At 49.7% G+C, this 16,490-nt stretch overlaps 1 protein-coding gene and 1 pseudogene across 1 annotated transcript in view; both read left to right on the top strand.

The window, feature by feature from the left end:
* The window catches only part of LRP4 (LDL receptor related protein 4), a 51,627-nt gene that overhangs the window by 24,469 nt on the left and 10,668 nt on the right, over positions 1-16,490 (top strand). The window contains exons 21-34 of the mRNA XM_013006073.2: positions 1,527-1,716; positions 1,811-1,942; positions 2,317-2,457; positions 2,805-2,891; positions 2,997-3,168; positions 6,059-6,221; positions 6,353-6,578; positions 6,839-7,142; positions 8,943-9,161; positions 9,319-9,453; positions 10,441-10,549; positions 12,244-12,388; positions 12,625-12,738; positions 13,180-13,315. Of these exons, the coding sequence (XP_012861527.1) occupies positions 1,527-1,716; positions 1,811-1,942; positions 2,317-2,457; positions 2,805-2,891; positions 2,997-3,168; positions 6,059-6,221; positions 6,353-6,578; positions 6,839-7,142; positions 8,943-9,161; positions 9,319-9,453; positions 10,441-10,549; positions 12,244-12,388; positions 12,625-12,738; positions 13,180-13,315 (2,273 nt within the window). The remainder of the gene's footprint in view (positions 1-1,526; positions 1,717-1,810; positions 1,943-2,316; positions 2,458-2,804; positions 2,892-2,996; positions 3,169-6,058; positions 6,222-6,352; positions 6,579-6,838; positions 7,143-8,942; positions 9,162-9,318; positions 9,454-10,440; positions 10,550-12,243; positions 12,389-12,624; positions 12,739-13,179; positions 13,316-16,490) is intronic.
* On the top strand, positions 15,393-16,084 carry LOC105979115 (annotated as a pseudogene).

Genomic DNA, 16,490 nt, shown 5'->3' on the forward strand with positions numbered 1-16,490 from the left:
ATCACAGAGCGAGAGACAAGAAAGGCAAGGCTCACCAAGCCATCCATCTCTCCGCCCCTCAGTCAATCCCACCTGCGTTTATCAGCCAGGCTGGCACAATAAACTGTCTCAGGAACTCACAGAAGGTTGCTACCAGTGAGCATTGACTCGATGGCAGCGAGTTTTTGGTTTGGTCTTTAATAGCTTCTTCTCTTTTTATTTCTTTCATGGAAATTTTGACGTGCGTGCGCGTGCATGCGTGTGTGTGTGTGTGTGTGTGTGTGTGTGTGTGTGTGTAGAGAGGGCAGCCCTGATATATATAATTTATTTTTCTATTGTACTCTCTTTTTTATTTTAATTACTCATTTGGGGGCTCTAACAGCTCTTATAACAATGAATTGTATCAAGCATATTTGTACATTTTCTAAACATGTACTTCCCTTGGTATCCGCTCCTTTTTTTTTTAATCATTTTATTAGGGGCTCATACAACTCTTACCACAATCCATACATACATCAATTGTGTGACGCACATTTGTACATTCATTGCCCTCATCATTCCCAACTCTTGTCCCAATCCATACATCAATTGTATCAAGCATCTCTCTACATATGTTGCCATTATTCTTTTCTAGACATTTACTTTCTTTTTTTATTATTATTATTATTTTATTGGGGGCTCATACAATTCTCATCACAATCCATACATACATCCATTGTGTCAAGCACGTATATACATTCGCTGCCCTTATCATTCTCAAAACATTTGCCCTCTACCTTAATATCAGTTGCTCATTCCCGCCCCCCACCCAGCTCCTCTTTTTTCCCTCAGATTGTCTCTTTTTAGATTTTGAATCCAATTCAGGATCATCCAGTGTGTCTTATAATCATGTCTCTCTAAGCTCTACTCTGAAACACTTCCTAGCCTTTGCCTTTTTAAAGCCCGTTATGTGGTCGAATGGCTCTCGCTGTGATGCTTTTGTCTGATGTTGCCTTGTGATGGGATTCGGAATGTGTGGTTCGGGCAGAAATTCTGCATCAGTGAAATTGCGCCCGGAGTTCTCAGTGAGTCTCATCAGTAGGGCGTGATACTGGCCTCTCCCTTGGTGGGTGATGTTAACTTGGGTGTCTGGATTTAAGGTGGCGTCCACGGAAAAGCTGCTGTTTTCCTTTTGTAACAACGAAGCCGCTGGTGGGCACAAAGATAGGACGATGGTGAGGGTGGCACCAGCATTTCACTCTGTGATACTTCAGGTCCCTGTGAGGGGGCACCGGCTCCACGGCGCCTCCCAACCAGAACAAGCCATCAGTGGAGAGGGACTTGGAGACCTTATAAATAGCACATGTCTTCCTCCATCCTCACACAGCCCCGGGAGCTAGACACTTCCATGATGCTATCCCGGATGGGTAGATCGAGGCTCAGAGAGGTCTCATAACTAGCCCTCGCTTGGCTGACAGTGGCAGAGTTGCGTTCTGAGCTCTGGACTGCAGCTGCTTGGGACTGTCACACCTTCCTGAGTAATGACCCAAGTGCTGGCGCCCTGGCAGGTGCTGATCGGAAGCCAGCTTCCCCACCCATTTGGGCTGACTCTCTACGGAGAGCGCATTTATTGGACTGACTGGCAGACCAAGAGCATACAGAGTGCCGACCGGCTGACGGGGCTGGACCGGGAGACCCTGCAGGAGAACTTGGAGAACCTGATGGACATCCATGTCTTCCACCGCCGGCGGCCCCCAGGTCAGCAGCTTTCCAGTGGCCCTGGCCTCTCATGGACCTCTCCCCCTGCCCTGGGGAAGGTCTCTCATTGACTCCTCGCCCACTTCCTACCTAGTGTCCACACCCTGTGTGCTGGAGAATGGTGGCTGCAGCCACCTGTGTCTTCGATCCCCAAATCCCAGCGGCTTCAGCTGTACCTGCCCCACGGGCATCAACCTGCAGTCTGATGGCAAGACCTGTTCACCAGGTGGGTCCAAGGATCCCAGAGCTGGCTGCAACCTTGATGGGAAGAGAAAGGGCTCTCCTCTTCAAGAGATGAGTTCTCGGGTTGTCCAAGAAACTCTGTAGGTCCTGGTCCATTGAGAGGCTTCAGAGAGAGACTGCGAGCTTATAGGAAAGTGGGGAGGCCCAAGGGCGCAGGTGGGCAGGGTCACAGGCATTAGTCCTCATGGTGGCTTTGTGCCCGTTGGGAAAAGGTGCTCCTTTTTCATGACATTCTATTTGTATCCGGTGGGGAACGGTCCAGATACATTGACTCGGCGAGAAGCAGACCCTTTCCTCTGCCAGGTGCCCTAAAGCTGTCCTCCAGTGACCGCCCTCCCTCCTCTGTCCGCCGTGCAGGTATGAACAGTTTCCTCATCTTCGCCAGGAGAATAGACATCCGCATGGTCTCCCTGGACATCCCTTATTTCGCCGACGTGGTGGTTCCCATCAACGTTACCATGAAGAACACCATTGCTGTTGGAGTGGATCCCCAGGAAGGTCGGTGCGGCCCACCCCTCCCACCTGCCCCACAGCAACCACGGTCCTTCATTCTCTCCCACCTGTGCCCTCGGCTAAGAGCTGACAGGTTCCATTGCTCTCTGGCTCAGCCTCTGCCCCATCTCTAAAGCCCCTTCTCTCTGGTCGGGAAGGCTTCCCTCTGGGCCCTTCAGCTCCATGTCTCCCAGGAGAACTCCTGCTATCGTATTTCTGCACGTCCCTGATCTCCTCCACTGGGGAGGATACTAGGCTCCCTGACACGCCCTGCGAGCTCAGGGCCTGAGGCAGTGATTAGTATCCCTTTGGGGACATGAGCGTCCAGGCTGAGCCTAGCCTTCCCTCTCCAGGAAAAGTGTACTGGTCTGACAGCACGCTACACAGGATCAGCCGCGCCACCCTGGATGGCTCTCAGCATGAGGACATCATCACCACAGGTGGGGTGCCCTTGTGACCCGGGGAACGCCTGTCTGGCTCCAGAGCTGAGAAACGGCCCCTGTGTTTTAAGCCCGGAGCAAATGAGCTCTCTTGATTTCCCGCAGGGCTACAGACCACCGATGGACTCGCAGTGGATGCCATTGGCCGGAAAGTCTACTGGACAGACACGGGCACCAACCGGATTGAAGTGGGCAACCTGGACGGGTCCATGCGTAAAGTGTTGGTGTGGCAGAACCTGGACAGCCCCCGGGCCATTGTTCTGTACCATGAGATGGGGTGAGAGCTGGGGCCCTGGGCAACAGGATAAGAAGAAGGGTGGGCCTTCGGAGAGCAAGCAAGCTTAGCGACGCACCTGAGCGAGGCCCTAGTAACTCCCTGTGCCCTACTAACTTCTTTCAAGGCAGCAGTACAGGGTCGAGATGGAAAGAACGGCTTGGACTTCCTGCCGCGTGCACTCTCCGCCCCATGTTGGGCCCAGATCCTCCCTGTCTTATTGTGGGTGTGGTCATTGCCACTGCCTGCTGCCCTTGAGTTGGTTCTGACCCATCCCACCACCACCACCAATTGCCCTGTGTGGCAGAATCTAACCATCCACGGGGTTTCCTGGGCTGTGATCTTGTTGGAAGTGGGTCTCCAGGCTGTGGGCAGCCCCGTGCTCCACCATTGCACCTCCAAAACCCCATTGCCATGGAGCGGAGACCCGTGTTCAGCTCACAGAAATCCTAGAGGACAGAGCAGAACCCCACCCCCCCACCCCATCCCCAAGGCCGCCATCTGCGGGGATCAGGCTGCCACGTGGTTTTCCTGTGGTGTGACTGCTGGCTTCAAACTGCCAACCTTCTAGTAGCAGCTGAGCTCTGAACCACTGTGCCCCAGGGCTCCTTTCGTGCATGCTGGGACGGGTACATAGAACCGAGCCGTTTTGACACGTAGAATTCAAGGACTGGTTCATGATCATCATGTGTGATGGCAACCCCCTCCCACCGCTGTTCTTTTCCAAATGAATTGGCCACCTCCAGAAACTCAGTGCCCAACAGGAATGAATCCCCCGTTCCTCCCTCACCCACCCCAGTTAACCACCAAGGATCTCTACTTTCTGTCTATTTGCCTATCCCCGATACGTGGAACCATGCAATATTTGTCCCGAGGTGGCTGACCGGTGTGGCATCACCTTCCCAAGGCTTCGTCCTGTGGTAGCACATAGCAAGACTTGGTTCCGCCTGGTGGTTGCGTGGGGGTGTCCCCACTTCACAGTGGGCTATACACAGTGGACCACATCTTGTCAATGGTTTCATCAGTGGATGAACCTGTAGGGTGTTTCCATCTGTGGGCACTCGGACTGACCTATGGGCCCCATTTTGGTTTTTTTAAAATCATTTTATTAGGGGCTCATACAACTCTTATCACAATCCATACATACATCAATTGTGTAAAGCACGTTTGTACATTCATTGCCCTCATTGTTCTCAAAACATTAGCTCTCCACTTAAGCCGCTGGCATCAGCTCCTCATTTTTCCCCCTCCCTCCCTGCTCCCTCTTCCCCTCATGAACCCTTCATAATGATAATTTATAAATGATTTTGTCATATCTTACACTGTCTGACGTCTCCCTTCACCCACTTTTCTGTTGTCCGTCCCCCAGGGAGGAGGTTATATGTAGATCCTTGTAATCGGTTCCCCCTTTCCACCCCACCCACCCTCTACCCTCCTGGTATCACCACTCTCACCACTGGTCCTGAAGGGATCATCCACCCTGGATTCCCAGTGTTTCCAGTTTCCTATCTGTACCAGTGTACATCCTCTGGTCTAACCAGATTTGTAAGGTAGAATTGGGATCATGATGGTGGGGGGCGGGGGGTGGGGAAGCATTTAGGAACTAGAAGAAAGTTGTATGTTTCATCATTGCTACATCGTACCCTGACTGGCTCGTCTCCTCCGCGCGACCCTTCCATAAGCGGATGTCTGATGGCCTACAGATGGGCTTTGGGTCTCCACTACGCACTCCCCCTCATTCACAATGATATGATTTTTTGTTCTGATGATGCCTGATACCTGATCCGTTCGACCATTTTGGGTTTTGTTTTTAATTTTTAATTATTTTATTGGGAGCGCTTAGAGATTTCATAACATTCCATATCACATCAAGCAGTATTGGGCAATTGCTACCATCATCAGTTTCAAAACATTTTCTTTCTTCTTGAACTTGATATGAACTCCCCTTTATCCCTTCCCTCCCTCCCCTCCCCCAGGAATCCTTTTCTTTTCTTTCCCTATAATAGATTTTTTGGCCATATCTTACACAATCCAATATGTCCATTCACGTACAAGTCTGTTGTTCGGTCTCATCCAGTGGGGTTATACAGCCATCAGTGCTGTCAGCTCTCTATCCCCACCCCCTTCCGTACCCTCAGGGAACCATTACTCCTCTTGCTGTTTCTGAAGGGTTGTCTATCTTGACTTTCACGTACTGAACAATTTTAAATAAACAGGTGGACATACGCAAATAGGACATGCTTAATGAGGTGAAACAAATAAAAGTCATAATAGTAAGGAGAGGAAGTATTAAAGAACGAGAGAATAGTTACATGGCTCATCAGGGCCATACAGCACCCTGGATTTATCATCCTTCTCTGAGGGACTGTCCCATGATCTTACAGGTGGGTTTTGGATCTCCACTACATGCACGTCCCTTCACAGCGATTTGGTTGGTTGTTGTTGAACTTAGGGTACCTCTTCTTGTCGATACTTCAGGATCACACAGGCTGGTGTGCTTCTTCCATGTGGGTTTTGTTGCTTTCCTGCTAGATGGCTGCTTGTTTAACTACAAGCCTTTAAAGCCCCAGACACTATATCTTGTAATAGCCAGGGGGCCCCGTTTTTAACCCCTCCCTTACCCAGCAGTGAAAGGGCATACTTTTTGACCCTTGGGAAGACTCGTTGAGATAATATGAGTAAGGTTCCTCTGCACAGTGTTCTGCGCCCTGTGAGTGCTCATGGCATATGGAGTCAACTGTACTCACTGCTACCGAGGCCACTCTAATTCAAAGTGACCCAATAGGACAGAATCTAACTGCTCCTGTGGGGTTCTGAAGCTGTACATCCTTGTGGGAGCAGAATGCCGCGTCTCTCATGCAGAGCGGATATAACCAGATTCTCTCCCATCCAGGTTCATGTACTGGACAGACTGGGGCGAGAATGCCAAGTTAGAGCGGTCTGGAATGGATGGCTCTGACCGTACCGTGCTCATCAACAACAACTTAGGCTGGCCCAATGGACTCACCGTGGACAAGGCCGGCTCCCAGCTGCTGTGGGCTGATGCCCACACCGAGGTGAGCACCCTGCCACTGATGCTCCCTGGAAGCCTAGGAAGATGGCAGAGGTCTGTCCATCTGGAGAGGTGCTCTCCAGAGGGGCTCCTGGACCACTTGTAACCAACCCTCACACTTTCCTTCCCCTGCAGCGAATTGAGGCTGCTGACCTGAATGGTGCCAACCGGCACACGCTGGTGTCACCCGTGCAGCACCCGTATGGCCTCACCCTGCTCGGCTCTTACATCTACTGGACCGACTGGCAGACGCGCAGCATCCACCGGGCCAACAAGAGTACCGGCAGCAACGTCATCCTGGTGAGGTCCAACCTGCCGGGCCTCATGGATATCCAGGCTGTGGACCGAGCACAGTCACCAGGTGAGAAGACCCCCTCTGGCTGAGCTGCAAAGGCATCTGGCTTTCTGGGGATGTCCCAACTTCAGGGCTATACAGAGACCACCATGGGATCCAGCTGGTACTACAACTGTGTGATGTTGTCCCTTTTAAAGGATTCCTGGGGATACATCTGTGGCTGCTCCTCATCCCTGCCTCAGGAACATGCAATAAGGACCTTTGTCAAATTTCCCAGTGCTCTTGGCTGGGTGTCAACGCTTTTGCCATTCTCTTTCAATCACCAGGTTTTAACAAGTGCGGCCTGCAGAATGGTGGCTGCTCCCACCTCTGCTTGCCTCGGCCTTCTGGCTTCTCCTGCGCCTGCCCCACTGGCATCCAGCTCAAGGGAGACGGCGAGACGTGTGACCCCTCCCCTGAGACCTACCTGCTCTTCTCCAGCCGCGGCTCCATCCGGCGCATCTCCCTGGATACCAGCGACCACACAGATGTGCACGTCCCTGTCCCTGAACTCAACAATGTCATCTCCCTGGACTATGACAGTGTGGATGGGAAGGTCTACTATACAGATGTCTTCCTGGATGTTATTAGGTACCTCGAAAACTTCCAGAAGATGTGTGGAGTTATATAGTCTGTAGGGAACCTCTAAATGAACGTGGGTGTGGTTGTTGTCATTAGGTGCCCGTGTTAGTCCAGGTTGACTAGAGAAACAAATCCAGAGACACTGATACGTGTGTTAGAGAGAACTTTATATTGAAGAGTAATTGTATATTAAGAAAGCAGCCCAGCCCAGTCCAGTTCAAGTCAATAAGTCCGACATTAGCCCATATGTCTGATACTAGTCTATAAATTCCTCTTTAGACTCATACAACACATGCAATAATGCCAAATGCAGGAAGATCACAAGCCATTGGGTGGAAGTCTTGTGAATCCAGTGGTGGTGGAAGCATCTCAGTACTGGCGTGGGTCTCCACGTGGCTCCTCCAGCTCCAGGTCTCTGGCTCCATCAGTGTAGCTCCATGTGGCTTGTCAACAGGAATGTCTCGCAGAGAGAGTATGTCTGGCCCCCAGTGATCTATTTATCTCTGTCGCACCTACCGATGAGGTCATCAACCTGCGACCTGATTGACAGTCTAGACTCCACCCCTTCGCAAGTTGATAGGAGATTATGTAACTGCCACAGTGCCAATGAGTCAGATCTGACTCATTGTGTACAACAACATGAAACACTGCCCAGCCCTGTACCATTTTTACAGTCATTCCTACGTGACAGCCCATTGTTGCTGCCATGGTCGGGCTGTCTCATTGAGGGGCTTCCTCTCTGCTTTGCTGAGCATGATGGACTTGGGCAGTGAGATCTAATCCTGACTGGATTCATGTTGTAGTGTTATCACTTAGAGCTGAGTATATATATATGGAGGTGGGGCTAGTTTGGTTACAGTTAGAACGTAGAAGCCCAGTATATTAAAAATGCCAAATAAACAAAATAGATCAAATCAGACTAGAGACTTCTAGCTTTCCACCCATCCCGGGCCCTGTGGGGGGCTCCATGGGTCCTGTAGAGCATGCTAAGGACTGGGTCTTGTAGCTCAACCCTATATCTGGAGTGCAATGTAAGAACCCTGGCCAGTGATAGTGGGGGTCCACAGGTGTTTGAACATTTGTATTCTTGACAGCTGAGGACTCTGACCAGTGAGGAAGGTCCCCCATGGTAGAGAGAGTCTCCCATGGCAGAGACCCCCGGGAGCATTGCCCTTTGTCCTCCCCGAAGTGTGTTGCAGGGAGAGGACCTAAGTCATTTAGAGAAGCCCTCCCTTCCAAGGTTGAGGTCCCTGGCTTGGGGCCGCTAACCAGGCACAGGTAGGTTTTGATAAAGTGGTCTTGCTGCTGATCACCGTGCAGCAAACCCGTCTCCTCCCAACATGGTGCGGGGTGTGATGAACCTATCTTCCGGGAGGAGATGGGCCCAAGGCAACGCCCATCGATTTGCAGTCTGCAGGAGAGCTTCTCTCCTCTTAAGAAGTAATGGGAATTCCTGGGTGACACAAATGGTTAAGGGCTTGACCATGCACCCAAAGGTTCATGGGTGATTTCACGCAGTGGTACCTGGGAATAGCTCTCAACCTTGAACACCTGGGCATCACAGGGGGCTCACCGAAAGTTGGGCTCAACTCTATGACAACTAACAAGGACCATTCTTCCATTAATTCTGCAAACGCTCCATTGAGCAGCTACCACACTAGATGTGAGGATTCTACTAATGGATAGTTGGTCCTGTTTCTTCTAGAGCTTAGTCTGATGGAGGGCCAGTTACAGGGATGGGGATAAACTGAGTTTCGGTGTGTCCCCGGTCCATCTGGTCACTTGTGGAACCCTGGGTTATCCCCCAAGGCGAGCAGACCTGAATGGCAGCAACATGGAGACAGTGATCGGGCGTGGACTGAAGACCACTGATGGGTTGGCAGTGGACTGGGTGGCCCGGAACCTCTACTGGACAGATACGGGCCGGAATACCATCGAGGCATCGAGATTGGATGGCTCCAGTCGCAAAGTACTGGTCAACACCAGCCTGGATGAACCCCGAGCCATCGCCGTTTTCCCCAGGAAAGGGTGAGTCCTTGCTGGCTGACATAAGATCCAGGGAGGAGGGGCCTGCTGAGAAAGAAGGGGTTTATGTCGTCATGATGTGGGTGGGAGCCCTGTATTCTCTCCGCCGCTGGGTGCCATCTTCCATGGCCTTGGTGATGGTGACTCTGTTGTTCTTCAGGTACCTCTTCTGGACGGACTGGGGCCACATTGCCAAAATCGAGCGGGCTAACCTGGATGGCTCTGAGCGGAAGGTCCTCATCAGTACTGACCTGGGTTGGCCCAACGGCCTGACCTTGGACTATGATACCCGCAGGTGGGAACCCTGCCCCAGAGAGCCTCTGGGGCATCGAGTGGGCAGAGGAGAGGAAGGTTGTGAGGCGAGTAGGGCAAATGAGCATGAGAGTCCGTTTCTTTGTCGGTAGGAATGAGAAAGTGGGGAGCAAGATGATGACTTGGTTCCCACCTACAGCCCTCATCCCTGAAATAGGTTTTATTTCACTGGTTTAAATGCCTTTAAGCTAACTGCTTTTAGCAAAGAGGGTCTTCTGACCACGCCGCAGTCAGAGCCCCCCACACCTCCCCATGCCCCTCCCCCACCTGACTGAGCTAATTCTTCGTATGCATTACCTTGCTAGTCCCTTCAGGTATTGAAAGGCGAAATGCCTACTCTAGAGGCAAGGAACCCTGGTGGCCTAGTGGCTAGGAGGTAAGCTGCTAACTGCAGGGTCAGCAGTTTGAAACAACCAGCCGCTCCATGGGAGAAAGACAGGACTCACAAGGGCCAGTTTTACCCTGTCCTATAGGCTTACTCTGCATCGGCATCAACCCGGTGCCAGTGAGTTTAGAGAAAAAAAGAAAAAAATCAGAGGGCAGAAGAGAGACTCTGGAACGGTGTGTGTCTCTTTGCCTTCCAGAAGAGGGCAAGAGAGTCAGAGTTACCTGAGGAGTTGGCAGGTGCCTTCTTCCTGGAAGCTCAGAGGAGTCTGTGTAGACCAGGTTCGCTTCATGAAGAATATCTTAATCATTTGGGCCTAGACTCTTCATGAGGAGCCAAAGGGTGATCAAGGTGCGGGGGATGGTGTTTCCTCCAAGGCCCCCAGACTGTCCACTCCTCCCAGAACATCCCTGGTCTACCCACTTGGCAGTCCTTCCCCTCTGGAGCTGACACCGACCTCTCCTCCAGGGGAATCCCTGGCTGCTCACACCTTGTGCCGGTTTGGCTGGGGGAGAGAGGTGGAGGGCGGTCCTTAGGGAAAGGGCCATGGTCTGAGCAGCCAGCCTTGCCTCTGTTCCCTCGCAGGATCTACTGGGTCGATGCCCATCTGGACCGGATCGAGAGCGCCGATCTCAATGGGAAGCTGCGGCAGGTCTTGGTCAGCCGCGTGTCCCACCCCTTTGCCCTGACCCAGGTACTGGCTCGGGAGGGTGGTAATTAGAGCTCCTGGACTGGGGCATGGCTTGGAGTTCGGAGTCAGCATCCTGGGCTCTAGTTGCCACTGGATGGGTGTGCTCTACAAGCGCACGTCAGGGGGCTTGTTGTGCTCTGAAGCCCCTCCTACTCCCCTACTCCCATGCTGCAGCCTTGCAGGTGACTAAGCTGTTAATGCACAGTCAGCTGAGGAGCTTGTGAGGACACAGGTCCCTGGGCCTCCGGCCATAGAGAGTTGGCTTTCTGAGGACTGGGCCCGGTCATAAGCATTTTACCAAGTTCTCCAGTTGGTCCAAATGCTCTGGTCCCAGCATCTGAGCTCAGAGAGGCCCCACAGTGGCAGTAAGGTGACAAAGCTTCAAGCACAAAGAGTTTTAAGGCAGCTGGCCAATCAGTACCTCCCACACGCCAAGGGCCAGGGCTCAAGTTCCTTCCATGCCATTCATTACATAGCTGTGTAACTGTGGGTGACATACTACACCATCTCTAGGCTGAAAAAAACCAACAAACTCACTGTCATCGAGCTGATTCTGACTCGTAGTGACCCCGTGGGGCAGAGTACAGCTGTCCCCTTTGGTTTTTGACACTTTAAATTTTTCTAGGAGCAGACAGCCTCGTCTTTCTCCCGGGGAGCTACTGTTGGGTCATTGACCTTGCAGTTAACAGCTCAATGTGTGGCCCAAGTGTAATAACCTATTCTCACATATTCAAGTGTTCTCTGAATACCCGACATGTGGGTAGTACTCGGTACAAGCTATCTCTAAACAATTCTCTTTTCTTCGCTGTCACTTTTGAGAGCTCACACCTGCAAAATGGTGTGGAAAAAACACAGACGGAAAAGCGGCGGTCTACTGATGCTATAGTCAAAGCAAGGATTCTCAATGATTTTAAAATGTTGTCCCTTTTTGACAAACTTCATCCACTCTGTCCATGTTCTCTGGTAGCCACAGTCTCTATCATCCTCTGCTATCTATAGTCTCCATTATATCATGTCAATTAGATGTTGTCCAGCTTTCCTTAATAATAGGTATCCCTTTCCCCCTTTCATACTGCAAATATAACATCCCTGGATACTGCTGAGTAATCTGTTCCAGTTTCTTAGTTCTCCCTGGAGTTTGCAATGTATACCCTAAGGGCCAGAGGGCCTTCCCAGGGTACCCTGGTTAAGAATCAGGACTACTGCCTTAGGAGTCAGTGGCTCACAGAAGGAACCCAGAGTAATCGAGTCAGAAAAGAGCCCAGAAGCAGGGACCCAGAATGCCCAGTTGCTGCTCTGCTACATTTGGGAACTCATGCATTGATTGAGATGCTCAGCTAACTTACTGAGGACTAAGTGTTAGGGGCTGGAAGTTCACAGAGTAGAAATGAAGCCTTCCCTGACGAACTTAACCTGGGAGGACCTATAGACCCACCGGCTAGTTATATTGTGTTGCACCCCACCTGTCTGTGAGTACAAGGGACAGAACAGCGGGGAAGAAAGGAGAGTGAACGCCAGGTGGGTCTGGGGAGATTTCTCAGAGGAGGGCCTTCCTGGGGACTCAAAAGGTGACTTTGTGGGTGAGAAATGAAGAGGATGTTTCAGCAAAGGGACTCTTGGGTAGTGAGGCATAGAAACTGGACTGGGGTCTGACTGTCAAATAATACTGACTCTTTCGGGGTTTCCCTATTGAGTAGCAGGACAGGTGGATCTACTGGACAGACTGGCAGACCAAGTCGATCCAACGTGTAGACAAGTACTCGGGCCGGAACAAGGAGACCGTGTTGGCAAACGTGGAAGGACTTATGGATATCATCGTGGTTTCCCCTCAACGGCAGACAGGTGGGTGTCCGGCTCCTGAGTCAGCTTCCTGACCGTTCATGGGCTCGGTCACCCCAGGAACGGTTGATGAGCTTGGGCCTCCGATGTGACGCTGTTAGAACTTCTTTTTTGCCCCCTGTGGTTCGACGTCACGTGCTCTACTGTCCCTGAGAGTGGCACAGCCTGGGCTCTGAGATGTGTCCAATGAAGAGCACGGGTCCTGTCCCAGATCCTACCTGTGTGTCCTCTGCCTCCAGGGACCAATGCCTGTGGGGTGAACAATGGCGGTTGCACCCACCTCTGCTTTGCCAAAGCCTCGGACTTCGTGTGTGCCTGTCCCGATGAGCCTGATGGCCGGCCGTGCTCCCTTGGTGAGTGGGACTGAAGACTAGCCAGCCTCTTGGGACACAAGTGCCCTTGGGAGGGTCTTTTAGCAAATAATCCCCCCTTGGAGGCCCTATAGCTGAGTAAGGAGGAACAGTTGAGTTTGAGCTTTGGAATGGACACAAACATGGTGTGAGTCTGGCTGCTGCCAGTGACTCGCCTGGAATTCAGGTCCCCTGCTTCCCTGATCTCTGCTGTGGCCCGTGCACTGCTCTCTTGTCCCGACCTTCGTAGGCCCACTAGCCCATCCAGAGCAATTAATAAGATCCAAATTATCTTTATTCATAGTATCAAGAAGGGTTTTCTGGAGGGTGCCCGGGACCGGAGCGGCTAGTGGTTTGCTGGGTCAATTTCTCCAGGTGCTAGTCTTGGACTATATTAGAGGTTTGGGTTCCAATGACCCATGCCAGTCCTCTTTTCCTCTCCAGTGCCTGGCCTGGTGCCCCCAGCTCCCAGGGCTACCAGCATGAGTGAAAAGAGCCCCGTGCTTCCTAACACGCTACCTACCACCTTACGTTCCTCAACCACTCGGACTCGCACATCTCTGGAGGAGGTGGAAGGAAGGTGAGTCAGTTCAGAACAGAATTGAGGGCCCTTCCATTCAAATGATCACTGTCCCCACGAGCAACAGGTCAGTCGTTCTAGCTGACTAAGACGGACAGATCGGCAATCGATCATACAGGCTAGCCATAGTCTCTACTTCCGGTGATTTTCTTTATAGTTCTGACGACCAGCCTTAAGGATAACTACAGAAATAAATCAATGAAGAAGCTTTCCATCTGTGACATGGCTCCTATGTCACTAGTTTAGTTTCAGTTCTTATCCTGTAGTTCACTTAGAAGCCACTAAGTCATTGAAGTTGTCTTAGTTATCTAGTGTTATTATAAAACAAATTTTTATTTTCTCACAGTTTAGAAGACTAGATGTTCAAATTTAGAATGCTGGCTCTAGGGGAAGGTCCTCTTGTCCGTTCAATATCTCTGGTCCCTGCAGTCTTTGGATATCTGCATATGTCCTGGCTGAACTCTCCCCCTGGGTCTAGGAGGCTCTCAGCACAGGGACCCCGGATCCACAAACTGTACCCACTTGTGGCTTTTCTTTCTTTTTTTGGCTTTTCTTTCTTGGTGGTTGTAAAATCCTTCTCCTCTTAGCTTATTTCTCCCTCCTTTCATTTCTTATAAAATTAAAGATGTAAAAAAAAAACAAAACACAAAAAAAAACAATTAAAGATGTAAGTCAAAAAAAGGGTGGGAATGATTAAGACTCAAGACATAGCCAACCTTTTTTTCTTTTTAACATGTTATTAGGGGCTCATACAACTGTTATCGCAATCCATACATACATCAATTGTGTAAAGCACATTTGTACATCATTCTCAAAACATTTTCTCTCCATTTAAACCCCCGACATTAGGTCCTCGCCAACCTTTTTTTTGAAAACATTTTTATTGAAGGTTCTTACAGCTCTTGTAACAATCCATACATCAGTTATATCAAACACATTTGTACATATGTTGCCATCATTAGTTTTTAGACATTTATTTTCTATTGAGCCCTTAGTGTCAGCTCCTCTTTTTCCCTCCCTCTCCCTATACCCAACCCTGTTACCTGCCTGCTCATTAGCATATAAGGGTTAGGATTTGCAACATAGCCTAAAATGGAGGATAATTATAACAGATCACAAAATGCAAGACAGACACATAATCATGACCTAGCCAAGTTAACACATTTATTTGTGGGGAGAGGGGACACCACAATCAACCCGTAATTTCAGTCTTTAGGCAGTGGCTTTATCATTTGGAGCAAAAAAGATGTTTGTCTTAGTTTCAGACGATAATAGTAGCTAATATTCCAAAGGGAAAAAGATGAGGCTTTCTACTCCTATAAAGACTTACAGTCTAGGAAACCCACAGGGCAGTTCTACTCTATCTTACAGGGTCGCTATGAGGTGGAAGAGATTCCACACCAGTAGGTTTGGTTTGGTTTAAATGTTCAAACCAGAAGCCTTGGAAGCATAATGGGTTACCCATTGGATTGCTAACTGCAAGGTAAGCAGTTCGAAACCACCAGCTGCTCTGTGGGAGAAAAATGAGACTCTCTATTCCCATAAAGAGTAATAATCTTGGAAACCCACAAGAGCGGTTCTAGTCTGTACTGTAGTGTCGCTATGAGTCAACATTGACGGCAGTGAGTTGGCATCTTCAGAACACACATAGATCAGTATTGAACAACCCAGTCCAACGCTGCGCGATTCTCCAATCAAGTGTACGGTTTGGCATTTCCTTAATCAAAGATGCTTTCAATTATAAGAAGCATCCTGCTTTGAGAGATCCCCCATAATTCAGGACTTCCCTGGTATGAGATTGAAGGGGATAAAAATAACTAATCGTCAATCCAGACACCCTTGACTATAAAACACATTCCTATCTCAGAGATATTAAGATGTAGGGGAAAAAACGCACATCTTAAAACTGATTGAATAGAATGTTACATCTAATTTAGAGATATCCTTATAAGGCTTTTCACTTTGCAAAAGAATAATATCGGCCGGCAGCCGTGGGCTTCCCAGGCGCGGCCGTGGTCCCAGCTGCAGCGCACCGCCTCGCTGTCTGGGCCATCCATGGGCAGTGGCGAGGAGCACGATGACGGATTACGGCAAGGGGCAGCGCAACGAGCTGGAGGCTCGGGAGTCCATCGACCCCGACTCCTTCACAGTATCACCAGAAACCCCACCCAGTTTCACCATTACTGTGACATCGGAGGCCGGGGAAAGTAACAAGACTGTCCAGACTACGCTCAAGTTGACGGACAGTGAACAATACCCAGATGATGCTCCGCTTTATGAAATATTCTCACAGGAAAATCTGGCAGAAAATGGTGTTGCAGACATTTTAAAATTACTAGCATTACAAGCAGAAGAAAACCTTGGCATGGTAATGATCTTTAGTATCATCTGTGCAAGAAAAATTAAATGAAATAGTAGATCAAATAAAAAGTAGAAGAGAAGAAGAAAAGAAACAGAAAGAAGCAGAAGAAGCTGAAAAGCAACTATTTCATGGCACTCCTGTTACAATCGAGAATGTCTTAAATTGGAAGGCCAAATTTGATGCAGAGCACTTGGAATTGAAAAAGAAAGGAATGAAAGAGGAGGAGCAAGCAGGAAAAAATTAATTAAGTGGGAAACAACTATTTGAAACAGATCATCGTCTTGACACATCTGATATCCAGTTCTTGGAAGATGCTGGAAGTCGAGTCTTTGTTCCAGGAAATGGATGATTTGGAGCTCGAAGAAGATGAGGACGATCCAGGCTCTCCTCCTGCTGATGCAGAGTGACTCAGCCAACTGAAGGACGGCCCCTCTGCAGAGGTGCGCCGGCCACAGCACCTGTGGCTGTGCCTGAGGGCTGTGCTTTTCCTAAGAAAAACTCGCTTTCAGGAGAATATGCTTTTGATCACGTTCATCACTGAACTTAATAAACTGACTATGAAATTTAAATGTAAAAAAAAAAAAGAAGAAGAATATCTAGAAATCTAGATAGGACTCAAAGAGAAATGAGTACCCATATATAATCACTCTTAATGTTTTGCCATCTATCTGTTGTATTAGGACTGGATTTGTTTTTTCATGGTAATAATACAAGTGTTTTTGAATAAGCAAATGTGGTGAAGAAAGCTGATGGTGCCCGACTATCAAAAGATATAGCGTCTGGGGTCTTAAAAGCTTGAAGGTAAACAAGCGG

Source organism: Echinops telfairi, unplaced genomic scaffold (assembly GCF_000313985.2).
Source record: "Echinops telfairi isolate 266 unplaced genomic scaffold, ASM31398v2 ScPeMD7_60;HRSCAF=208, whole genome shotgun sequence".
NCBI classification, from domain to species: domain Eukaryota; kingdom Metazoa; phylum Chordata; class Mammalia; order Afrosoricida; family Tenrecidae; genus Echinops; species Echinops telfairi.